The following is a 26103-nucleotide window of genomic DNA, read 5'->3' as shown; positions in this document are numbered from 1 at the left end:
ACAAATGTTTTTGACTATTTACAGAAAAAGTGAAATTTTATTTGTCTCCACAGTGAAAGACTATAAGGATTGTAGTAGTATCCCCAGGGTGATATAAACAAAAGTCACTCCACAAGATATGAAAGGTTAAGTATACATATAACATCTGTTCTCAACATCCAACACACACTGTTATGTGATAACATGCACAGCACTGGCAGTGACGATAGGTAGTGCTAAACTTGTTGTAAAAACATCTTTTATGGGAATGACTGGTTTGGGTTAACATTCAATGCATATAAAAACAGCCATAATAAAATTTAAAAAAAAAATTAAAGCTCGGACAAGTGAGAAAACACTATAATGTGTCAGAATTACCGTTAGGTCCGTGGGCGTTTGTACAACAGCACAATGTTTGTAGTTTTGCATCTGTACTCCACCCCAGGGGTTTCTAAACCTGACAATCAACATGTGATTGAAGTGCAGATTTTCAGCTTTAATTCAAAGACTTTATCAAAAGTATTGCATTAAATGATCAGGAATTACAGACTTTTATAGAATATTACATGGCAAACCCTCTGCTCTCATCTAAAATGCTGCAAAACAGTTTAAAATAGTGTTTCACATTGCAAAGGGACCCAAAGCAAACTGCTAAAGCAACCCAAGAGTTTGTAAAGGCAAAGAAAATAGGCTATACTTCAATGGCCAAGTCAACCACCTGATGTCAGCCCAGTACAGCACGATTTTCCTTCCTGTTAAGTGCAGAAATTTTAGTTTATCTAGTTATTTTTAAGCCTCTAAATGTCAGTACTTTCCCAAACTGTTAATGCAATAGTTTTGTTACACCCCTCCATTTGAAGCTACAAGTCTGCACTTCAATCACAACTTGAATATGTGATTTAAAAATCCCCCATGGTGGTGTACAGAGGCAAAACTACAAAGATTCTATTATTGTCCAAACGTCTATGGATTTAACTGTCTGTTTTCCTGAACTGCTTACTTAATAACATTATTGTTGTGCTTGAAAATAAAGGGAAATAAGGGGAAATCGGTTTGAAAATATATTTTTACTTTGACTCTTCTTTGGTATTTTTTTAGTATGCTTGGGCCTTAAAAAAAACTTAAAAAAAACACGCACAGTGGCACAAAGTTCGTTGAAAACAATAAAACTAGAACTACTAAGTATCAGCTGACATTAAACAAGAAATTGTTTGATAGAACAGAAAACACAAAATTGAATTTTTAATTGACATACAGTAGATCTAATATAAACTTTGCCCATCACCCTTCATAACTTCTGACATTTTGCGCAGTCTGTCAGTGTTGTGACAGTCTCACAGTCACCACTGCCAGAAAAGGTGTTTATTCCTTAATGAGTATTTACCATGCGCTATATGCAGAGACTAAATGAATAATATACTGTGAGAAAAGTGAAAACACAAAGGGTTACATACAATGTATGACTAAAATAGACCAACATGCAATATACTCCAAACACTAATAAAACAAAATCCCCTGGTGTCTTAAAGTCCACTGGCCAGCAATGTCATGTGCCCTTGCCCTTTTTATACCCGCTGTCACACTTATAGCCACTGTTGGAAAAATGCTATAGTCTGTACAGTAATCCAAATCTTTTCCTAAATACAAGCAAAGAAACACACACACACACACACACACACAACAGAAGAGAAAAGAAAAGCAAAAAGAAAAGACATTAACAGACCTGCCACTAGGCAAGTTCTTGTTGACATGCACACAAAGGCACAGATGGCTGCAAAAAAAGCATTTTTGTTCTGGTTTGTTCTCAGTTTTACTTTGGATTTAAACTGATTTTCTCCTCTTTCTTAACATGTTGAGCCCCAGACAAATCAAGTTTGTCTCAAAATCTTCACTGGTCGTAGTCCAAACTTTAGATGTTGAGAGTCAAGGAAGAGAATCTGCTCAAATGGTGGCACGTTTGTTACATGACACAAGTCTGGCTTCAATCTCTAGCCGGCTTCTTCTTTGCACAGCCCACAGGAAGACTCTAGATTAATCGAAAAAGTTCAAATCTGGTAGCCTAGAAAAAGAGAGCGCAAGCGTAAGATGTTACTGTCTAATAATCAGTCACCATTGCAATGGATGTCTTACAGAAATTAACCCAAAAAAAAAAAAAAACGTACATGGGTTCCAGGCCAGGAGCTGTTGTTGCACCATCTATTATTTCATCAGAGAACTCTGATGAGTTGAACGGTGATGGGAACTGTTGCCTGAAAGAAGAAGCAATAGTTAAAAACCACAAAAATAATAAAAATAATAAAAATACGTATAGACCGCAGAAATCCACGATATAGATTCACAGATAAATGTGCGATGTAGTGAGTCCATGAAAGATGAACCGCGATGTGAAGCAGGAATACACGCACATGTATAGATGTTTATTTCCGTGGCACCGTTTAATGTAAATAAAATGTTTTCACATTTTATTTACATTACACAGACTGTCAACTAGCATCATAAATGTGGTACACAACAGTGTGTTTCCTGTAGATATGCTGTTTTCAAGACGCAATAAAGAATATTCAAACAAAGTTGTTCACATTTCAATATTTTTTGTGCCCAGAATCTGAATATCTGATCATTTCTGATAATTTATAGATATTTATGTTGAAACAGGGAGTGCGTGGTACGGAAGTGAAATATATAGAGTTATCACATTATCACTGGTTAATATGAACAGATTGCTCTAAATGAGATTAAAAAAATGTGTAGGCTTGATACTTACATAGAGAAGCTACTCTGTGAGGTTTCAGGCCCTTGTACTATAGGTGCTGGGGCTATAGGCTCCCTGCAAATGTATGTAAAATGAAAGGTAAGAACACAATGTGAAGCAAAAGGAAAGTCCAGATCAGTAGAAAAAAAAAAAACAGTGGGTCAATCAGTTATTTAAAAGAAAAACACTGAAAGATTTAAATTAAGTAAATGGTGTGGATGTTGAGTATAAAAGAGAAATACATAAAAGCAACACTTACACATTGAAGCTAGAGTGAAGCGAGGGCATGGTATCCCTGGACATACAAAATAAAAGCACATAATATGAAGTGTAACCAAAGTCCAAGATAGCGAAACAAAAAAGGCAAACAGTCCAACAGCACAGCTACTGCAACATTATCTTTTCTAACTATTAACAACAAAAACAAAATGAGACATGAAATGAAACATGATCTGTCATAACTGAAGTATATTTTCTAGATTTGAAGCTTCAGTGCATTATGGCATTAAGCATAAATCAGGATGTTTAATTACACCACCTAATGTGATATTTATGCCACACCTACCTTAAATTAACAGTATTGTTCATTACCATTAATGTTAAAATATAATTATTGTTGTTATCGATGAACCTTCAAATGCACTGTTTTATAAAAAAACATATCTATCTATCTAAAACTTCAATAACTTTTAGCTTTAAACACTAAAATGTTTGTGTTTTCTTATTTTCATGACAGATGACCTCATAGATTTCATTGTAAATATAATTGTGACTATAAATGGGTAGCATTGGCAGCAATTACACCTTTCATGTAATTGCTGCCTGTGCTAAATGACTCTTCCTTAAATAGCAGAGCTGGTGGTATGGAAATACTGTACCAAAGACTGTACAAGTGACACTCACATGTTGAAGGAAGATGGTGTACTGGAAGTTGGGCGTTGGGCATCCCTGCACACATAAAAAGATACACACACATACACATGACATGTTCCCTATATGTATTATTTTGTTATGAATAGATCCTTACATGCCGACTTTAAGTTGGAGAGACACAGGGATGTAACCCTCGTTGGTGGACGACGTAGGCTCTGCTTCAAACCACAAAAAAGAGGTTAGTTTTTTACTTTCACTTTCTTTTCCTAAACTGAGAACATATGACTGTCTTTGTACAGGACAACCATTACCTGTGTAGAATTTTCTGAAAACGTCATGTTTAGGAAATTCAGGATACAGATACGTTATGTGGTCAATGTCGCGGATGCGGTCCCCGAGGCCACGGATCTCAAGATCTCTCTTGGTGAAAGGCTGGATGTTTTGGATTTTTTGTCCCCCATCTGGAAAAAAAAGTTTGATCTGTCACGTCATGTTTATAACCGCCAATTGCAAAACGAGTCGAAATGCAGTGTAAAATGCAAATATTTTACTCAAAAGTACTGGCTGCCAACAGTGCTACCCCTCAGCCTCCTAGTAGATGCACCTTTGGTACAAATTTGAAAACTGTAGGTGATTTTCTTGAGGTCAAGGTCACTGAGATTCAAGCTTGTCAAAGATTTTTAGCAGGTGCACATAAGGAGCTTGGAAAGAAAGTGACTGACTTCTTTAAGTTTCTTGAATACATTTCACCTCTTATCACCTCTTATGTTCTACAACCAAAAGGTGGAGAATCTCAGGTATTTCAACCCTAGTTGGGGTTATCTCTTACGAAGGTCACTGACCCACTTTTAATCCCATCACAAGGTAAAAGCGTGGGTCATTACTGACAGAGATTTTGGGTGAAACCCCTGTGAGATAATGCCTCACCCTATCATGTGACCTTTTGAGGTCACCTGAATGCAAGATGTTCTTCTTGCACTTGCACTTTGGGAGGAACACCCTTCAGTATGAAAGGGAATCAGGAAAACTAGTGGACCACCTCTTGCTTTGACATGAGAGGCAGACAGGCTCAACATAGAAGAGCAGGTGAAACCACTGTGAGAACTTGCATTATGCTATCACGTGAACTATTGAGGTCACCTGAAAGCAACATATCAGTGAAGCTTGAGACTGCATAGTAGGTGGCAGAGAGTTGGTGTCTTAAGCCACCTGCTCTGTTTGATGGTTGTTCACAGAGAACACAGATGCCCCTGTTTCACTCCTCTTTCAAACCATCTGTCTTCTCTGTCCAAAATTTGAAAACTGGCATCCTCGGAAGAGTGGCCTTTATCCTTTAGGTCAGTGTTCATTTTGACAGCAGATTTTGCTTTCGTTTTATTCATAATCTTTTGACTAAAATGTCATTTAGTTTTAGTCATAATTTAAACATCTAAATTGTTTTCAGTCTGGTTCTCGTAGACTAAATATCATGGAGTTATCCTAGACTAAATCTGATTTCTGTGTCTTATTTTCCCTGACATTAAATGTGAAATGTGGTCACATGTCTGCTATTCTCTTATAACATTTTGATACATTTTCGTGAGAAACAGGGAGCACCTGTTTCTTGGCAGCAGATCAGACGTGTGCATCGAACCTGACTCCACAAGGATTTAACGATTCAATCACTTCCAAAACTTGTCCCGCCTATGTACACAACTTAATTAGTTCTGATTGGATCCCATGACTCAGGAACATTTTCATCGTGTTTTTATTCATCGACAAAAGTGTCATCATAGTTTTTGTCGTCGTGCATTAGTTTTTATTTAGTTATCGTCTTATTTTTGTTAGGAAAAAAAAACAAGTTGTTGACGAAAACTATGATGGAAATTATTAGTCAAAGAGATTAACATTGCTTTAGGTGCTGAGATAACATTGAACTGAACATTAACCAGTGGTCTGTCAACACTTACTTTCAGTAGCAGACACATAAGCGATGGTGATGCCTCCAATTTCCGAGTCACTAAATCGAAGCAGGAATGTTCCATTGGGCCTGTCTTTGAGAATCAGGTGGAGATGCTGCTTCCCAATAAAACCAAATATCAGCCTGTTGGAGCAAAACACTGTAAGCTTTTTTATCACAGGCTATTGACATTCACTGGTGAAACAGCAGCAGAATCTTCCTACCCTTCGCTCCAGTAGGTCTTCAGGTGTTTCTTGGTCAGCTCCATTACTCCCTCAAACCACTGCCAGAAGGTAAACGGTCGACCTGGGAGAACCTCCTGTAATGTTGAAAGGCACCGTAAGATTTGTGGGTCAAAGTGACCTGTGCCAGCAAATATAAGCACATGCGAACCTTATTAAACTGGGCCCAGGAAACCATCATGTTGCTGAAATCCTCATTAAAGTCGGGCTTATCAAAGACCTTCTGTGCCAAGAAGTGTTGGTTGTACTGGTCCAGGTTGTGCTGCGTCCCAACCTCAGATGTAAATTTGCTGTTGAGAGTGTTGTACATCATCCTCCACGGCACGCGGTCCGGCACCACAAAGGGTACTCTGTCCTGATGGCAGTGACATAAAGGCTGATAAAGCGAAAACACTGATACACATATTTTTTTTTTAAATTTGTGAGGGGACGAGTAAAACCAAATTTAAAATGGAAAGAGAAAAAGGAAAATATATAAACGCACTATTATGGATGTTAAATGCAGACTTTAGAATTTTGGTGAACTGCGTTTATTCCCTCATGATAAATGTCTGCTATTTATTTATGTTCTATTTTTATGACATTTCCACTTTCCCACACACGGGCTCTAGGGACACTCAACTCTTGCCAAGTTCAGGACATTGGGTCAAGTGTGTCACTGCACTCATATTTTTTCCACATGACTGCTGCCACACCTCTTATTTAAAGTTCAAGTTCAATTTTTTTTGGGCAGCACGGTGGCACGGTGGTTAGCACTGTTGCCGCACAGCAAGAAGGTCCTGAGTTCAATTCCACCATCAGGGCGGGGTCTTTCTGTGTGGAGTTTGCATGTTCTCCCCGTGTTTGCGTGGGTTCCCTCCGGGTACTCCGGCTTCCTCCCACCGTCCAAAGACATGCAGCTTGTGGGGATAGGTTAATTGGATAATCCAAATTGCCACTAGGTGTGAATGTGCGAGTGAATGAGAGTGCGAATGGTTGTCTGTCCCTGTGTGTTGGCCCTGCGACAGACTGGCGACCTGTCCAGGGTGTACCCTGCCTCTCGCCCTATGACAGCTGGGATAGGCTCCAGCGCCCCCCGCGACCCTGAAAAGGATAAGCGGAAGTGAATGGATGGATGAAAGTTCAATTTTTATTTGCCACATGCAGTGGCAGGTTGCCCTGCAGTGGAATGAACCCCGCCCCTGACCTTACACACACAACACAGACATCACATGGGGATGCAAGTCAGAGAACGGTTGCATTACAGGAAAAAACACTGAAATATACACTACAATGGGAAAGTACAAGAGGAAAAAAAGAGACCTCTACTCATGCTGGGCTGTAGGAGGCAGCATGAGAACAGGAAACAAAAAAACTCCTCTGCACAGAAAGCACAGAAATGTCCACAGTACAACATTATAGAGCATGTGACCAGCAACAGGGTTGGGTAGGGGATGAGGAGTAATCCCAGGCAACACAGCAGCCATCCTGCCACTGCGCCGACTCTCCAGCGCGGGCCCAGACCCGCCTCGTGTTCCCAGGAGCCAACAAGCATCGAAGGCATAAAGGATATGCTGTTAGCTGCTGCTTCTGCATTTGTGCATTTTATAAGCAACAGTCACCTCCTAACAGCTGCCTCTGTGTTTCTTCCACCGCAAGGGGAAGTTGATATAATGCCTCGCCAGTCCCTGCTGAATTCCAGTTCAGGGGTCAAGTCGAGAGTATGAAGCACATATTGTATGTTGTAGCTTTCAAACACTTGTAACAGCAGAAAAGACAAGCTGCAATACTAAATGTAAAAAGGAAAAATCAAAAGAAGAACTTCACACTTACTCGCTCAGAAAATGCACAGTCCCATATGATGGTGGCCACAGCATTGTTGTCTTGACTGCCGTGAACAATAACAACCACTGGCTGAGAGATCACCTGTAATCAGACATGTTACGTTACCCGACCCCTTTAAAGTCACCATAACTACACCGTATGTGTGCTCAGCATGCATTCAACAAAACAGATCATAAGTTAGCAAAACAACTCAAGTCAACTGTGTAATGTGAACAGTTAAACAACAGTCAGAATGCCGGATAGGGTCAAACCTGTATCCTGTACGGAGTCTCACAGCCTGTGATGTTGATCTCTGAGGAGAACAGGAGGGCAAATTTCTCCTCTGTCACAGACTCTGATCCTTTTCTGTCTGCTCTCTTGATTTTCTTGATGGACTGTTAAATCAAAAACAAAGTTTGCATTTCCCAACGATGCTGAACGTCAATCAAATATGAGCTGTAAATGTAAACCCGCACATACCATGTTTCTGAAGTTGGAGCATGTGCTCTTGGTGGCTGCGTTGTGTTCTAGGACGGCCGAATTGTTGATGAGTTCACCAACATTATCACTGCAGGTAACATCATTTTATTGTCAGTTATTTCCTCATACAAATACTGGATAGTCAGTACCTTGATATTAACCACTTAAAGTTTTAACCTCTGTAGTTAATTTGATTTAATTATGTGCTAATCTACAAGATGCTAAAAAAACAAACAAGATCGTGACATACATCCTGCACAGCCTCAGATCAAATTTACACAGCAGAAATGCTTGTTGACAATATGAGGTGTTCAGTGTTAACTAATAAATCTAACCAAACAGCTGACTCTGTTGTTAATGTTACTGTAGATAAACGCTACAATTGTATAGTTAGGCTTACTCACACCTTTGCCTTTCAAGTAAATAATAAATGGTTGCAGCTGATTTCTGTTATGTATCTACATTATTGTGTTAAAATAATGTGGGAAATAATTATTTTAAGAATTTTGGTGATTTTAATTTAACTGTGAACACAACATTTAAACTTTAATAACAACACAGCAAATAACAGGAGCTTTAGAAGAGCTTTGAAAGTTAGGTGTGAATGTTTCCTGCCAATTGTGCTATAAAGAATAAGAAAACATGCCCATAGTTTCCACACTTCCGATGTGGGGAAGATTGCAACATCAAGTACATGTTAGATCTTGTCCCATGCTCTGTTTGCTCTGCACAATTTTCTGCAGGTTCTTTGTGGCCTATTTGCTCTGTGTGGCACCTTTGGGGAAGCAGACACGCAGACCTACGCCTCTTATGCATCCATGACAGAGACAGAGAGCAGAGGAGAGACCCAGCGATGGAGCTTGATCACAGTTTTTATTTCTTCCCTCACAATTTGCCACAGTGAGGATATTCTGTCAAAGTGTGAGGGGATTTCAGATTCCAGCCCAGAAACACACGACTCACCCATGTACATTTGCCAGGTTCCTGGCCTGTATTTCATTAATGATCTGCGCCTTCACCAACACAGGCTTCCCAGGAGCTACCTTCTCTCCCAGCAGATATCGCACAGTTGTGGAGAACTTTGACTGTGTCTTTATCACCTGTGGGGGCTGCTTGTCCACTATAAGAGAGCTGAAAGGGTTACAGAGTTAGACAACTGTCTTCTTCTTTTTAAAAAAGGTAATAAAGTGATTCCTTTACACTGCTGTTTGTGAGACAAGAAAGGAAACAATGGGACTGTGCTACCTTTCAATCAAAACCTGCACAAGTTGTGACAGCCCTTCCTGGAGCTCCGAGGTCAGTTCCCCAGTCAGCATCAGCTCTTGTCTCAGGTTTCCATTCATCCCAAGAAGCTGCTCAGCCCTAACAGAGAAAGTATAGAAAGAAAGCAAAAACACAAACACCCAAGCTGGTAAAAAATGCAAAATATTTGTTTAATAACTGACCAATTTATACATTTATAATTTATACAGTCATTCTCCATCAGAGATTTTTTGTCTGTGTTAAATAAGCTGAAATCTGATGGAGTCATTGGAGTGTCCAGTAAGTGGTGGTAAGAATTGGTAAGTATTCAAGAAAGTGATTACAGTTGATCCTGAGGAGGGATATAAAAAAGGACTTGACTCTAATGGTAGATTGGAGATCACCAAATTCATCCAACTGCAATCCATCCAAAAGTTCTAATAATTCATATTTGAGCAAAATGAAGACTGAAACAACAGATCAAACCAACTGCCAGGCCGACTTTGCTACATCTGGATACTGATCAATAAAGTTTTCAAATAAATCCAAAAATCACTGAAAATATGCAGACTTCAAAAATCCATCTCTTAAACGAGAGTGCGGTATGTTACTGGATTGTGTGCATAAAGGTGCCCTCTTTTTAGTGTTAAACTTGGAACATAAAAACAAGTGTGTCAAAGACACTGAATCATGGGTTTTAACCAGGACGGCATAAACCAATACCACAAAGGCTGTGAGTACAAACAGTGGAGTGGTGTGCAGCTCACCAGGTCTGCAGGGGGCTGAGGTTGTCATCAAAAGGAAATCCTATGGCTGCTTTGCGCTGCTCCCACCTCCACTCGTTCAGCCTGTTAAGAAATCGGTTCTGGCAGATGCCCAGCAGCTCCATAGACTCCTTCAGCAGCTGTGAACGTTTCTACAAAAACCAGAATCCAAACACATTGCAATTTGATTATTAACTGAAAACAAGTAATCAAGTAATAACTGTTTATCTATTAACTACCAGTATATTTAAATGAGCTGAGGAACATCAAAAAATCAAACAGGTTTAATTAAACGGGATGAAGATCTCGTCTTGTTCTTTGGTGTTAATAACCTGAAAATTTCTAAAGACATTTAGTTTAACTTCTCTCGAGGATGCCAGTAATGTTGATGATGGTAACATAAGCCCTTGGCTCACCGTGGCCATTGCTTGTATATTGTACTCCAGCTGTTGGATGTGAGTCTGAAGTTTCTTGATTTCTGCATTTGCAGAATCAAGTCCATTCTGCTGGAACGACCCTGTTAAAACAAGAAGCAACATGACATGTCGAGTCTTTCCTGCATTGTTGGGAAATGCTGCTTTGCTTTAAGTTAAATAATAAAATGGAATTCCTGTGCTGTACGTAGAAAACGTTTTTTTTTCCCTCAGAAACAAGCTTTCTGGCAAAGAAAAGATTGCACAACCTAAAGGTGAGTTTCTTTTGACAGACTGACTTTTATGTTGGAGACCTAAAAAAGGGTCACAGAGGGTTGGAGCCTATCGTAACTATCACATTGCAAAAAGTGGGGCGCACCTAATGTCTAATGTTTGAATTATGCCTAAGTGAAAAAGCCACATTGTAACCCCACTCAACACCCCACTTATTCAAGTTTGGATGTACGCGTTTGAAAAAAACGTTTGCATAATGCTTTCTTTAAAAAGTGTAATTTCAGTACGGCACATGAGTACAATCAAAGGGTTTAACTGCATATGTGTGTTCATTCATTCTGAAAAACTCTTGTTTTTTCTCTTTTGAATGTTTATTATCAGTCATTATTAAGACAAAAGTATTTTTATCCAGTTACTTGAATAATAAAATGAATAATTGATAGATTACTCTATTACCAAAGTAACTATTACTAAAATAGCATGCAGCCTGTTTCATTTGCTCCAACTTTTTCTTACTTTTTTCTTTGTCCTTTACTTCGTACTCTAGACTGTTCAGCTGTTTTAATAGCTTTCTTATCAGAAATATAGAACAGATCATTTCCTTAGGGATTAGTATTCTGATTCTGATTAATCAGTAGCTGCAGCCCTACAAACAAAACAACCTTGTGGTTCCAACAGCTTCACTGCTTGAACAATTAAATGCATAATAAAAAATGATATCTAATCATACTTCTTTGAGAACATCATGCAAGTACTGTTTATGATGAGGGTCAAATGACCAACATTAAACAAAAAGCACCACCTAGAAATCCTTTGGTAGTGGGCAGCACCTCCTCTATTGATCATTCAGTTTTATTGGGTCTTCAAAAAGTGAGTGAGTGCTTCACATTTGATCTTACTACATTAAGTCTTGTATATAATTAGACAAAGCTTGACCTCAAAAACGGTTTGACACATCAAATCAGATAAAGATAAAAATAAATATCACTAGCAACATCCCCAGACAATGGGGTTAAGGTATCTAAAAAAAACAAAAAAAACGCCAACATCCACGTAACTGTGCCATCTCTACTTATTCTGCTTTGAAAAATGATAACATCTGCCACTTCCTACTGAGCAGACCAGCTAGCGCTCCATTCGCAGCACCTGGATTTTTTTAATTCATGTCGCCGCCAGAGAATGATCTTCTAAATAAAGTTTTTATGAAAACTCTTTCTTTTTCAAGCATTTAAAAACAAATCCTCCAAAAAAATTAACAAGTGGAATTAAAATAGCTGAACAGACTCAGAAGAAAAGGAAGCAGACAATAAAAAGAGATTATGATTTAACCTTGAAAAACAGGAACTCTGTTGATGTAAGCTGTATTTTTGCCGTTGAAGTCTTTTGGCAGTTATTACTGCGCTCTGACTGCTTACGGTATCTAAGGCATGTAATCATTCATGTACTGCTAAAGGAAAACATGCGTTTACCCTGTGAGTGTGCACTCTCAAAGTTTTGCCTCTCCCAGTTAAGCTCCTCTTGTATCTGGTGCATCTTTTTTCGGATCTCCTGGACTTCGAGCACCTTCAGGACCAGTTGGTCCACGTCCTGCTTGGACATATCGTTCGTCGGGTACGCTGGGTACTGTGCAGGGGAGGTCTATAAACAGAAAAAACATTAAATGGACTTGCAAAGCACCACAGCTTGACCTTTTTTGCTTTTGTGGGGTTTTTTACACAATAGTTTACACAATTAAACATAAACTGTATCTGGTAAACACATCAGCTTCACCTGGTTCCCCCTGAGATATAACCTCGTGGCTTGTGACTGCCAGCTATCACCAGTGTATTTTTATAAGGGTAGAAGTAAACTTGAAACAATGATGTCTTGTGGGGATTTCTAAGAAGAGCTAAGCTGTTTTATGTTGCAATATGACATATTTGGAAATGCAAGTTAGATTTGATCAAAAACACAAGTATCAGGTCAGCATGAATTATGACTCATGACTCATTTTCTTTTATATAAAGAAAATAATGTTGTTTTTTAAATAACTACACAAATTTTATTGCCACTCATTGCATAAAACCAACGCCTCTTCTGGTAGATAATTCCTCTACCTAACAGATATGAAGTTCATTAAGGAAGATCTGTAATCAGACACCTATCTGCTTTCGTGGGTGTTAGGCTGTTTTTCTGTTCTTAAAACCGCTCGCTCTCACTACCACTTTCCCACACTGTCAATCTCAATAATGAAATAGTTACTCTAGTTCAATCAGAGCCAATCAGCCTCCACTTAAATCTGTGCTCTCTGCTTCCTCCCCCCATTTCCACCTCACCAACTTGCCACACCTGCAATAACACTGTTCCTATTGACAGACTCAAAGATGCTTTAATATCAAGGATTTGAACTGTTGCTACTACTGGGGATTTACGTTTCAGCAGGAAATCTATGCAGTGGGTACGTTGTAATCAAAAACCCCTATGAAACCCTAAAATGTAACCACCCTGGAAATATAACAACACGTCTGAATAATAAGGAATAATAATCACAGTATCAACATAAGGACGAAAACGAGAGATCGCCAAAATAGGCAGAATTGAGGTGAGGACGTGGAAAAACTTGAGGGATAAATACGTTTGCCTTTGGAAAAAAACTTTAGTTAGACTTAACATAAAAGGGACTTACTCCATTTATCAGAGCCCTCTCCTGCCTGAGGAGGTCTCTGACCATCAGTGCAAACTTCAGTGGCTGCTGGTGAAACAGTTCCTGTAAAATAAGCAAATAATACCACTAATTATAAGTATGCAATGCAATAATGAATGCAAATGATATCAAAGACAATGCATTCCTAACATGTATGTTGTAGCAGCTTTAAGGAAGTTTCTAAAGTTGTCATAAAGTCTACCAAGGTTTTTGCATTCTTCAGAAGTTTGAAGTCCAAGCAACAAATGCTGCAGAAGGTTGAAAAATCTAAACAGGAATTTCTGCAAAGGTGAAATTTTATGGGTGATGGTAAAGCCCATAAACTCAAATAAAATGTCACTTTCTTTTTTAAAAAACTGATAGTTTCTTTGGCTTTATTACCATGTGCCTGCTCATCTGCATCAGCTTCATCTTCTCGACAACATTGGCATTCTGCTGAGCAACGGATTGCATCATGCTGATACCCTGGTCCAACAGAATTTGAGCTTGACTCTCTTGCTCTACCTTTTCCTGTGAAAAGTCCTCCCTGTGAGAACACACACACACACAGTCCCTTATGAATAAACACATGCAATATTTATTAAGAATAAACATGCATAATGTGTATATATAAACTATACAAGCATGTACATGTACAGTATGTGTGTGCATCATACCATCGTTGGTTCTCTATCCATTCAGATATGTAATGCCTGACTTCAATCGGGAAGGTGTTTGGTGGATAGAGGCTGCTGACTGTCTCATAAGGCAGATGCTGCAATATCTGGGTCATGTGGATCCACTGGGCCATGATCACGCAGGGCTAGGGAGTAAAAAGAAATTACATGTTTCTAACCTTTCCCATGACTTTTTTTTTTTTTTTTAAACACAGTGGAACTAAACAGCGCATCTTTCTGATTTAACAGCATATCAACATTGAGGTGCTCCTTCATTCACCAGGAGACGCTACAGTCTGTAGTGTTTGATTTGATTTTTTACTCTAGATGTCCATCCTGACACAACCAAGGGAGCTGTGCCTCCTCTGGGATCAGACTAGAGAGCTTTTCCTTGTTAGGCTAATGTGTTAACCACTGCTTTATGGGTCCAGAGGGAGAAAGAGAATACAGATCAAAATTATCTGAATGTTTGTCAAAGAGACAAGAGCTGGAATTTTTAGGTCAGCGTCACTCTTTATGGAGAAAAGGTTAGGTTTTTTTAATTTATCACCCAATATGATTTTCATCTCTATACATACATACATATGCAGTATGTAACACTGTTCGTGTTTTTATAAACAAGCCAGCCATTGCTGTGATACCCCTTTAGCCCTAACAACCATCTGTTCAGCCAACTCTGCAACATGTGCTGAAAGCAGGCCTGAGCACATTTAAACAATGAGAAAAAAAACTCTGAGCTGCTCTGTTGACACCATATTTTATTTCCTACCTATCACTAGTCGCCCTTCGCTGCATACCAGACAGCACATAAGCAAAACAACAGTAACTGTGAATCTCTGTGATAGGCCAGTATTGGTTGGTCATACTAAGGATCCACTGAATAGCATAACAAAGCAACAAATTGATTATTTTTAATTAATTTGTAATATCTGCAACAGATATCAGAGCTCAACTGCGCCAGTAGCAAACATGCACATACGCTGTTCATAAACAGTTTGCACAGCTGCGGAGATACAAATGTTTTTAAATGATCCTGCTGGGATCAACCAACTACAGTCTAACCGCACGCTTGTTTTTCTAAAGCTAACATGAAAGTCAGACAGTTGACCATAAGTTAAACTTTCCGACTGGCATGTTGATGAGCCGTTTGATTTTCACTGTAATACAAAGCCTTGCATATCTTTTGACAGTAATACTGTAATTATGTAAGTTGAAAAGGATTTCCTGATTCATTATTAATGTAAGTTGGTGGAAACATGAGTCACCTGTTGTAGGACCTCTCCAACAGAAATGATACGCTTTTTAAGGCGGTGTGACACAAGCAAGAAAACTGCCATTCCCGAGTCACGATTTCTGTTTTGTAACATTGAGCAACTTTTTTTTAAACTTTTGTATCTTAACTGACAAAACAAAGCATTGCGTAACAGCGTTTCCACCGAGCGAGCCAGAATTCCTCAAATCCAGCAACTATCACTCCACAGCTGCAGAGAATAGTGAGTGTGCACATGTGTATTGAATTGCGTTTGCAGTGTTACATATTCACATGTATGTTTTTGCATTTTGAATAGCAAACTTTTGACAAAGTGCACTGCTTCAAGAGCCTCTTTAATATAAAAAAACCCCATCAATTTTTATTATGTTGTAGTCTCACATTTATCTTTTACTGAAAATGTAAAAAATGCATCATCTCAGTGTCATGGTCCTGGGCCATGTGGGCCCAGTATTCTTAGTTCCTTGTATTTTTGTATTTCGTTCCTTATTTAGGCCATGTTTTCTGAGTTGCCCTGTTGTGTTGTTCCCTAAGTGTTTTCCCTTCATGGCTTTTACCCCCTGTGTGCCCCTCTGTGTATCTGTGAGCCCTCGTCTCTCCATATGTTTTATTCCATGTTTCCCCAGCCCGTTATGTCTGTTTTCCCCGTGCTCTCTCTCCTCCTGTCTGAACCTCTGTGCCTGTACATGTCATGTTCAGTTCACCCCGCCCTGTCTCGTTATGATTATCAGTATCACCTGTGTTCCCCGTGTGTGCCCACTTTCCTCGTTTACCCTCTGTGTATTTCTGTCTGAGTCTCCCTCTGTTCGGCGTCGCGTTCTCCCTCATGCCGTGTGTGGTTCTCCCCGTGTCTTCCGGTATATGTTACTTTAGCTTTTCCCAGTTTAGTGTAGTTTTGCATTGCTTTTGTATCATCGTTATTGTTTATCACCTGTCAGCAATAAAGCTGCATTTTGAGTTTATCCCCCGTGTCTGTGAGTTTGCAATTTGGGTCCTCATCCTGCCTGCCACACGGCCGAATCATGACACTCAGTGTTGTGGCACTTTTCACCATGCTATCAAAAGCTTTGTCAAATATAAACAGCTTTTCAGATCGTTATCTTTAAAAATGCCAGCATGTTAAAAACAGTAACTGGCACAATCACAAAGGCAAATGTAGAAGTCTGTCTGTGTGCAGACATTTTGTAAACACAAAAACACAGCAATGTAGCAAAACACAGTAATAAAACCCAGTTTAAACATTGTTGTAATCTAAAAGCTTATCCGTAAAACTAACAGAATTGACTTGTTACCTGTTCCAGGAATCTAATTCTTCCAAGTCCCGGCATTCTTGTGGACGTTACGTTAATATGAAACACCCACGTAAACATTGCCGTAAATCTGACAAACCCCATAAAACCCACTCCTTCCCTATAAGGACAACACACACCACTAAGGATGAGTCATAAACAGCCAAAGGAACACAACAAGAGATTCAAAGCTGTTGATCTGATACAGACCAAATAAGATCCAGCAGTAAAAGTCTATTCCACAAAAGTGCCACTCCTCAGGTCACAGAATCCCAACATACTTAGGTGCCATGCATCATTACACAACAATGCAGCCAGTTTTAATGTTCAGAAGAAACTTATCATGTTAAGAGTTTTAGTAGAGAGCAGCTCACTCTAACCCGACACGATCATTTAGTGACCAGTCTTTAGATGCTTATGAAGACTGCAACTACAGATATGATGTTTGATTTCCCCACTTCACTCATGGTCAGAAAATGTATGGTAAATGTAATGTTGGATCCTGTTAATGCTGACACCAAGAAACCATCTATGAAGAGACGTTTATAACAGTAAAGGACTTTATAACTTTGACATAGTCCTACATGAATATGATTGAATATTACTAGTCAGATGATAGCAAATCGGTTGATGAATAAATGCACAAAGAAGCCGACACAATGTACATGTTTAATTTGAATTTTTACTATAAAATAGAAACAGCATAACAGAAATAACTTCAATGTACATGTGATTTCGTGTTCCTAGTCCCTCTGGTTGTGCTGTAACATTAGATTTGGGCAACACAGAACCCAAAACAGCTCAGAGGGAAAAACCCTACAGGCTGTAATACAGGGCTTTCTGCTCTTGTTTCTTGTGTTTTGACTGAACTGGTTCTAGAGCTATAATTATGTAGGTGTATGCAGGAGTATGAAAAAGACAATGGAATTATTTGAGTCTTTTCCTCTTGCGTTGGCCCTGTGTTTATATACTGGGTTAGGGCTTTTGTAACGTGGCTCTTTGTTGTAGCCAAAAGGCTGATTTGTTCGACAGTTTTCACTGTCAAGCAGCAGTTTATAACAAAGTTCTTATTCTCTCAGTTATCTAGAACCTTGCCGTGCTATACTTGCTATACTGGTTGGGTTAAAGATTAGACCCTAATAATGACTTTGTTTGAGTTTAAGTGTATAATCCATCACTATCTTAGCCTTTTCCTCTTTAAGCTGCTTAACAAACATAACTGAATTACTGCCAAGTCAGAGGGTTGCAAAATACAACACCGATGTTTAAGAAACAACTGTCGCAGTCAATCAAAGAATAGCATCATAGCATATTTGTCAGATTACCAATTCAGGCTTTTAGTGGTCTCTGCAAGTTCCTGCCCCTTATGTCACTAGTTTGTAGATAGACGTGGAAACTCGTGCCTGCCTGCCAATTCCTTGCTTTCTGTGCCTACATTTTCTGTCATTTATTTAACATTTTTCCATTAAAGAACACTAATCGGTTTGTTTTTTTCAAGACTGTGCATGTTTGTATTGTGTGATTACACAATATTATTATACTAGCGTTATCTCAACATCAGGAGCCTGCTGCACGTACATCCCTCTGATGTGCTGAACAGCTTTCCAGCATTTATCCCCTGAGAGTAACTCAGAATGATTAAGTTTCTCCTGTCACTATTTGGCCCCACAAGTTGACGTAGATGACAAAACTGCAACAGGTCCGGCTGAAATCGTTTGCCAGGCCAAATATTTACTTCCTATTTCTATGATAATGTCTAATATAGGCTAGATGTGAGTGGACGTGTCATATCATGGGAGTTTCCCCAGTTGGGAGGCGGGGGGATCTACAGTGTGGAACAAAGTTAAAGAAAGAGATCCCTTAAAATTGTCTTCTAACATGTAAACTTGCTCATATTATTCAATTCTACACAGATTATTTTATGGGAGTTTGCTTTTTCAAGCAAATCTTTATCACGTGGCTACAGTATTATTGTCTTTTCTGGTTGCATTTTCATAAAGTTACCCAAAATGTGCAGCATAGAGAAATCCCCCTTAAACGGGAGCACTGCATGATCAGCAAATGAAAACAGTAGTATTTATCTGACTGGCACGTTTGCTGTGAAATGTAACAATTTAAACGAGAATCCATCAGGACATGTTTTGTACTTTATCACTTTGTATTACTTTTCCATATTCATTATTATTATCAGTTAATGCATTATTCAAAAACCTTGGCCAGTGAAGGCTTGCAGTGTTTCACAGACTACGCTGTCTGCAGACTGCCCTGGTGAATTCAGTCAAAATACGAAGGATGACAGACGCACTGCTACACAGACACTGAGAGAAAAAGCATTTCTGCAGAAGCTCATTCGCATCTTGTTGCTGTTGTGTTGATGGCCAAATGTGTCACCAGGTCAAGGTACGCTGTCATAAACAAACAGTGCCATAAAAAAAACCTTTTATTTTCACAGCTCAACGCTTTAAATTGTGTAATAAAAACAAATATTCAGCTTTTCACCAGGGATACAATATATCTATTTTTTCTGAATAAACATTACTGGGTGAAATAGGGAAAAACCCAGACCTACCTGAAGACCTTCTGTTCATATCATTATATATGATAAAATCTGTTACGGGGTAGTCAAACCATAACTGGTCATTTTCCACTGGCATTCTCAGAAACCAATGTGGGGAAATTTGCTTTTCTTATGCGACTGTTTTGAACTCGAATCGAATTATATGACTAGAGAAAATCCTATGATTTGGCTCATGGGAAGAAGAATGACTCCTTTAAGCCTTTTCGTTAACTTCACTTTCTAAATACACACCCTTCCTAACACAATCTCCTACCACTGAGAGTAAATAAAGATTACTTCTAATTATTTCATCATTTCAATTCTAAATCATCCATTCAATTATTCTGTAAAATGGTAGAAAAAAACAAAACATCCCATAGAAGGTTAAAAATCTTTGGAAAATTTGTTTTGGTGATGAATTCAATTTAAGTCTGAAACAGCAGAGCGACTCATCAGTGATCCAAAGTACCTCCATATTTCAAAAACGTGTTGCTACTTTTTGTCTTAAACAATAGCAAATATAATATAATATAATATAATATAATATAATATAATATAATATAATATAATATAATATAATATAATACTGCAGAAAACACACTCAACCTTTACTTTTGGTGACTCATACATATCAAAAAAATTCTGACTAATAGTATGAGTAACTGATGAATAAAATCAATTGATTACTTGATGAGTTCAAATCAACATTCAATTCTTGAAAAGCAAAAGTGAAATTGCTGCTGAGTGATATTTTTTATTACAGTTTCCAGAAGATTCCTACGGATCTACAGTTATAACTATAACCATTCAGAAACAAATCCTATAAAACATCAAGATCGAGTCTAAATTTTGTTTGGCCAATGTTGAGAGCATTGCCAGAACTCGAGCTGCTCCGCAAGTCAAACTAGATGATTTCCTAACATTGTGCTTTATAACTGGTCATGCCATAGTAGAGTCATACACAAATGGATCCACGCATATCTAAAAGAGACAGAGAATCCCCTTGAAGCCTCGACATGTTCGCCATTTAATCTCTTAAGTGAACTAGTGAGTAAATATACAAAAAAACATAACAAGTAATGATTGATACTTATTTAAAAACATGGCGGGATATGAACAAATACACTGAAAGTAATCCTATACTGAGTTACCTAACACCTTTTATAAATTATCAGCACTTTACACCTGGAATGACAAGTGCAGTATTTCAGAGATAGTTTGGCGCAGGAATACGTGTGGTTGGTGATTTGTTTAATGGGAATGATTGTATTTCTTTTGAGCAGGTCCAAAAGAAATATGGAATACATCAAATGGATTTTTTTGCATTTTTACAGGCCCGTCACTTAATTACTTCAAGTTTTGATACTTTACACAATACAATGCAACTAGGACCCATGGAAAAGTTCTTTTTACATTTAAATGCAGATAAAAGTACTATAAGACAGTTTTATAATACAGTGTGACAGTGGCAGAGAAAAGGACACTAAAAAAACTGCTGGACATTATGAACAATGCTGGGCATCCTCTGCACACGGCCATTAACAACCAGAAGAGTCTGTTCAGTGACAGGTTGCTCCTCCCCAAGACAAGAACTAACAGACTTAAAAACTCCTTTGTCCCACACGCCATCAAACTGTTTAACTCCTCTCTGGAGGGGAGAGGGAGGGGAAACAGGAGGACAAAGGAGGGGGGAACAACTAAGCTGTAGTGCCTCTTCACCTCACTGTACAATACCTTGTGCAATACTTTTGTAAATAATCAATGGTGCAATAGACCTCAATACTTGAAATGTGCAATTCACTTGTATTTTTATTTTTATTCCTATTTATTCTATTTATCCCCTTCGTATATTTTATTTATATTTGTCTCTGTATTTATATGTGTGTGTGTGTGTGTGTGTGTGTGTGTGTGTGTGTGTGTGTGTGTGTGTGTGTGTGTGTGTGTGTGTGTGTGTGTATATAATATTCTGTAACTGTAACTTCTGTCGGTGCTGTGCTTTTGGAAACCGAATTTCCCAGAGGAACCCACCCGAGGGATTAATAAAGTTCTATCTTATCTTATCTTATCTAATATTGGAAAACTTATCAGGAGTTGGGAGGGAGACCTCCAGTGTCATTGTGATGATCATGCCTGGAGCGAGTGCATACAGTCTGTGCATTCTTTATTCCTTAATAATAGATTTAAAGAAACACAATATAAAATTTTACATAGATAGTATAGAACGCCTACTTTTCTGAATAAAATTGATCCGAGTAGGTCAGCACAATGTACTAAATGTAAATCTGCGGCGGGGACCTACTTGCACTGTCTTTGGACTTGCTCAAAAATTTCAAAATTCTGGCTCTGTGTAACAAAAGAATTAAAGGGTATACTTAAAAGCAGAAAACAAAAAGATCCAGCTCAGTATTTATTGGGGCTGCCAACTCTGAACAAATTTCCAGATAAAAACAAATATAAACTACTATGTAAATTATTGTTCTTGGCAAGAAAATGTATTGTTTTCAATCGGATCAACTGATCAACTAATTGAAAAACCACCAACAATAACTCAGTGGTATAAAGAAATCTTTAGAGTCCTACAAATGGAAAGACTGAGTGCAAAACTAAGCGGTAATGACAATATCTTTTTGGATATATGGCGCCCTTTAATGATGGATTGGATTTATATAGCGCTTTTCAAGGCACCCAAAGCACTTTACAATTCCACTATTCATTCACTCTCACACACTGGTGGAGGGAAGCTACAGTTGTAGCCACAGCTGCCCTGGGGCAGACTGACAGAAGCGAGGCTGCCATATGGCCTCTAGCCAACACCAGTAGGTGAAGTGTCTTGCCCAAGGACACAACGACCAGGACAGAGAGCACAGGGATCGAACCAGTGACCGTCTGGTTACAGATGCGCTTCCCAACCCCCTGAGCCACGGTCGCCTTACCTGACGATCTGAGTGAAATTATACAAACCCAACCTGCCATCGGCAGCCCCACTCCGATGGCAGGTTGGGTTTGTCAGGGTTTGTGACACAAAAACAAAACAAAAACAAACAAACAAACAAAAACCCAAAACAAAAAAACAACAACACAAAAAGCAAACCCAACCTGCCATCGGAGTGGAGCTGCCGATGGCAGGTTGGGTTTGTCAGGACAAATGTGTAAATGGGTGGTAGACCCAATTATTTACTATCTACCATACGGTATTAGTTTTATATGTCTCAGACTGCTTTTTGTGTTGTTGTTTTTTTGTTTTGGGTTTTTTGTTTGTTTGTTTTTGTTTTTGTTGTTTTTGTGTATCAAAAAAAATCAAATAAAGAGATATTTTAAAAAAACAAAAAACTAGATGATGGCAAATTACTTTCAAGATTTGTTTCTACATTACGTTCTGAAAAAGAAAAGTTCCAGTATACATACCAGCCTGGCAGACCAATATCAGCTGGCCAATACATCAGTTAGACTCTACTAAGGAGAATCAAAATTAGTTTTAAATGCTGAATGTGGCATTTCTTGTTTCTCAGCCTGACAGCTAACTTCACAACGAACTCAACCAGGACATCACAACGAAAGCATTTGCTTCCCCTACTGACCAAGCAAACCGTATCTTTTGAAGCTAAACGCCAAATCATCCTTTTTCTGATAAGTAAGGCTAAAGTTTCCTGTGCTTTAAGTGAGATCACCAAAAATTACTTCCCCAGCAACTGAAAAAATTGTGCACAAAGCTGAAGTATAACATGTAGAGTGAGCAAGGCCCTCGCTTTTGACACAAATAAGGAGAGATTTCTCCTCCAAGGCCAACACAGATTATGTTGTGTACAGCTCAGACAGACGCAAACATAAAAGCCAAGAAAATGCAGAAGAATGTAGGGAACAACCACTTTTCCATGTGCAAAAGCAGCTCCCTCTTTGCAGCTTATGCTTGGACTCTTTTGTGTGAGTGCAATAAAATAAAGGTTGTAGAGTCACACACAACAGTCACACAAATCAAACTATTTGATTTGAAAGAGAAACCAAGAGACTTCCGCTTGTTTCTTTCGTGTACTGTGGGAAGTAGTGGGGAGGACTCTCATGTTTCTAGGACTGCTAACTGATGGCGAGTTTATAGTGTGAATCATTTTCATGATTGTGCCCATCTGCCTGCCAGGAGCTCTGCCTTATCTCTGAACATTTGCAGGACATATCCTTGTCTTCACACAGCACCCATCAGCTACAAGGTGTGTGTTGTTTTCACAGCGGTGCCAGGCTGAACACTGGATCCCTGCCAGAGTAACTATCTTTAGTTATTCTAAAGTTATTTTAAAGACTTAAAGTGCACACTTGCACGCAATGGAAATGCTGTTTTACTAGAACTATAATATTTGTGAGATGTCATAAGATTACTGCACTAGATGATATGAACTTGATGCCTATAATTATTTCTGGTTCCATCCAGTATAAGTGTTGGTGCCACAAAAACGGCACACATTTTGGAGTAATGAGGGTACAGGATGAAACAGTTGGACAGCAAGGCATGAAGGGAGGGACTAAGGTGGCAACATTCATGCTGCCTTGATAATTACATAACTCCCTTCCACGTTTCGTAAAAGACAAGTATTTACCAAATACTTATTTATAAGATAAAAATATATTTTAAAAAATCATAACCACTATTTTGGTGTTCAAAGAAATAAAACGTGACAAAACTGCGACGTAAGGCTGTGTTTAAGGCCAACGGACGTCCATCCTGCCTGTTGTTACACAAGCAAAACATGACAAACACTCACATCCATTACGCGCGATTCTAGGAACTGACACGGTTTCGTGGTGAGCGGAGATAACACCAGCAGAATGAAACAAGGCACATTGACGCTTACCTTCGGCTAAGTAGAGAACTCAAAACATTGAAAAAAAACAATAGCTGCAGCTCGTCGCCTCTTCCTCCTCTGCTGGGCTTACGAGTCCACCGAACAGTCCTACAGAACGTGCCCTTCTTCCATCACTCAGTGTCTCGATGTAATGCTGAAGCTGAATTCGGAAAGCTGAGCAATACGCGTCGATAAAACAGAAGAAAACGGAACTTTCGGTGCCAGCCGTTCGCAGCAACTTTTAACAACGTAGAAACTAGGTTAGACTCACTTCCCTGTTACGCACGAACAGAGGAGCGCGCTTTATTTCCTGCCTTCAAGTTCGCACATGACCTGTGTGTACTGTGTGTTTGCAGTTGGACAGCTACCAGGGCTGCTGTATGATTCACAGCGAAGTGTTCCCAAACAGGAAAACTGCTCTTTTTTTCTCTTCTGTTTTTTTTAGTCTGGGACTCATGTCTGTCTCGTCATTGCCGTGGAATTTAGGCTACGTGAATTTTGCACTGTGTCTGTGGAAGACCGCGATAGGGGGGTATACTGCTGCCTCGGTATTTATCATTGCGCTGAAACAGAAACTGTAAGTGAGTGCAGTGGGCATGGTGAACTTCCAGAGAACGAGTCGTAGGCGGAGTAATGTTGAGTCATTTTGCAACATAATGCAGTCTGACTTCCAGTAAGGAGACACATGATACCATATCTGCAAATGGCAGTGCCTTCAAGAGGGATAACTTCCCAACGGTAAAGCAGAGGGAAACTTATCAGACTCGCACTATTCGTCAACATGAAGGATTGAACTTTCTTTGAGCTCCGTGTTCGTGGTAAACAGTGGCGTGTCTAGAAAATTTTGTTGGGGGGGCCAGGTAGGGGCACCGATTTGGAGAAGGGTGGCAGATTTAATTGGCAGATAATGTTTTAAAAAAAAATTCTACCAACCCTTAACCATAATTCAATAATCCTAATAACCAAATGCACTTTTAACTCTTATTAGAATGAGATTTTAACCACTACGGTGCAAAGTTTTTAGATACTGCGTTGATAAAGTACAAGAGATACAATCAGTGCTTTGTCAGTGCTTACTCAGCATTCAAGGACATCAATATTTGCATAGTATTTTTACTGACATATAGTGCACATATGTTTTGGGCAAAAACATTTTTGAAAATTAAAATACGAACATTTGTAACAAACAATTGACAAATTAGCCAATGCCAATGCAAAACTTTATCTGCCTGTTAAAAAAAGAAGATAATCTTCTTACAAACTGGTGTTTGATTTTGAAACAGGAAAAAAGTGGAGAAACAACTGAAAAGACTAACATTTGAATAAAACCTGAAAGCAAGTAAATACTTTCTATGCTGCCTTATGGTAAACTTTGGTAATATTGATAAAGAACAACACTGGCTGATGATAAAATACAGTCAGCTGGCATGGTGACACTGCCAGTATTAACCTGCAGGGCTGGACTGGGACAAAAAAATTGGGCATTTTGACTACAGACCGACCCACCAGGTATTAAAGCCATAAAGCCTTTGAATGAAAACAAATGCTGTTGTGACAGTGATGTACAGTCTTTTTGGTATATGTATGATTTCTATACATTTTACGTCAGATAAAAACTTTGGTTGTAAGATTTAGATAATTATTTAATAAAAACTAGGTATTTTAAATGAGAATAAGAAAGAAAAGTATTTCTTTGTGCCCACCTTTCCCTGTTAATGCCCTACCTGGCCCCCTGGCAAAACTTTGCTAGACCCGCCCCTGCACAGTTACCAGCTGTCAGCTACATAAAAAAGGATCCTGGTGTTATTTATCTCTCAGAAACAGTTGATAACTTCAACTCATTCATGTCACCTAAAAGGTAAACCTGTTTCTCCATCACCTGTTCAGCTCTGATGATTCAGTAAGGACATCTCCTGGTTTCATCTTCATGTTTCCCTCTCACCACATATCCAAACAGACATCATGACCAGCAGCTTTACAGCTGTGGCTCCAGCAAACATCAGCTGATACTAGAAATTAATATTAAATACATTCTAACAACAGCTGATCAAGCTTAAACGTGCTGCTGTTGTTTAGCGCAATATCTGCTGGTTTC

General features: G+C 38.9%; 1 protein-coding gene across 2 annotated transcripts; it reads right to left on the bottom strand.

The window, feature by feature from the left end:
- Positions 1–17: 17 nt before the first annotated feature.
- On the bottom strand, positions 18–24367 carry stat6 (signal transducer and activator of transcription 6, interleukin-4 induced). 2 transcript variants are annotated; one of them, XM_026153658.1, is made up of 22 exons: positions 24018–24367; positions 14061–14206; positions 13786–13930; positions 13387–13467; positions 12191–12359; positions 10491–10591; positions 10078–10226; positions 9314–9430; positions 9032–9199; positions 8069–8156; positions 7861–7983; positions 7598–7690; positions 5937–6140; positions 5768–5862; positions 5554–5687; positions 3916–4065; positions 3759–3822; positions 3635–3679; positions 2991–3026; positions 2744–2806; positions 2142–2228; positions 18–2038 (listed from the first exon to the last, which is right to left on the bottom strand). In XM_026153658.1, the coding sequence occupies exons 2-22, from the start codon at positions 14192–14194 to the stop codon at positions 2011–2013; spliced, it is 2274 nt and encodes a 757-aa protein (XP_026009443.1). In that variant the 5' UTR covers positions 14195–14206; positions 24018–24367; the 3' UTR covers positions 18–2010. The 2 variants fall into 2 exon arrangements, with proteins under 2 accessions (XP_026009443.1, XP_026009444.1); XM_026153659.1 differs by having other exon boundaries at positions 3759–3819; positions 24018–24366.
- Between the last annotated feature and the right edge of the window lie 1736 nt (positions 24368–26103).

The sequence above is a fragment of the Astatotilapia calliptera genome, chromosome 20, assembly GCF_900246225.1.
Source record: "Astatotilapia calliptera chromosome 20, fAstCal1.2, whole genome shotgun sequence".
Taxonomy (NCBI): Eukaryota; Metazoa; Chordata; class Actinopteri; order Cichliformes; family Cichlidae; genus Astatotilapia; species Astatotilapia calliptera.
This window is presented reverse-complemented; position numbering and strand designations above follow the sequence as displayed.

What these genes read in the sequence shown, in the direction of transcription:
- stat6 (XM_026153658.1), bottom strand. Translation starts at nt 14,194, where the DNA reads ATGGCCCAGTGGATCCACATGACCCAGATATTGCAGCATCTGCCTTAT. An exon ending in TGAGAGTGCACACTCACAGG is followed by an intron (nt 10,592 to 12,190) that starts GTAAACGCATGT and finishes TTGTTTTAACAG; the next exon opens with GGTCGTTCCAGCAGAATGGA. An exon ending in AGACTCCGTACAGGATACAG is followed by an intron (nt 7,691 to 7,860) that starts GTTTGACCCTAT and finishes GTCTGATTACAG; the next exon opens with GTGATCTCTCAGCCAGTGGT.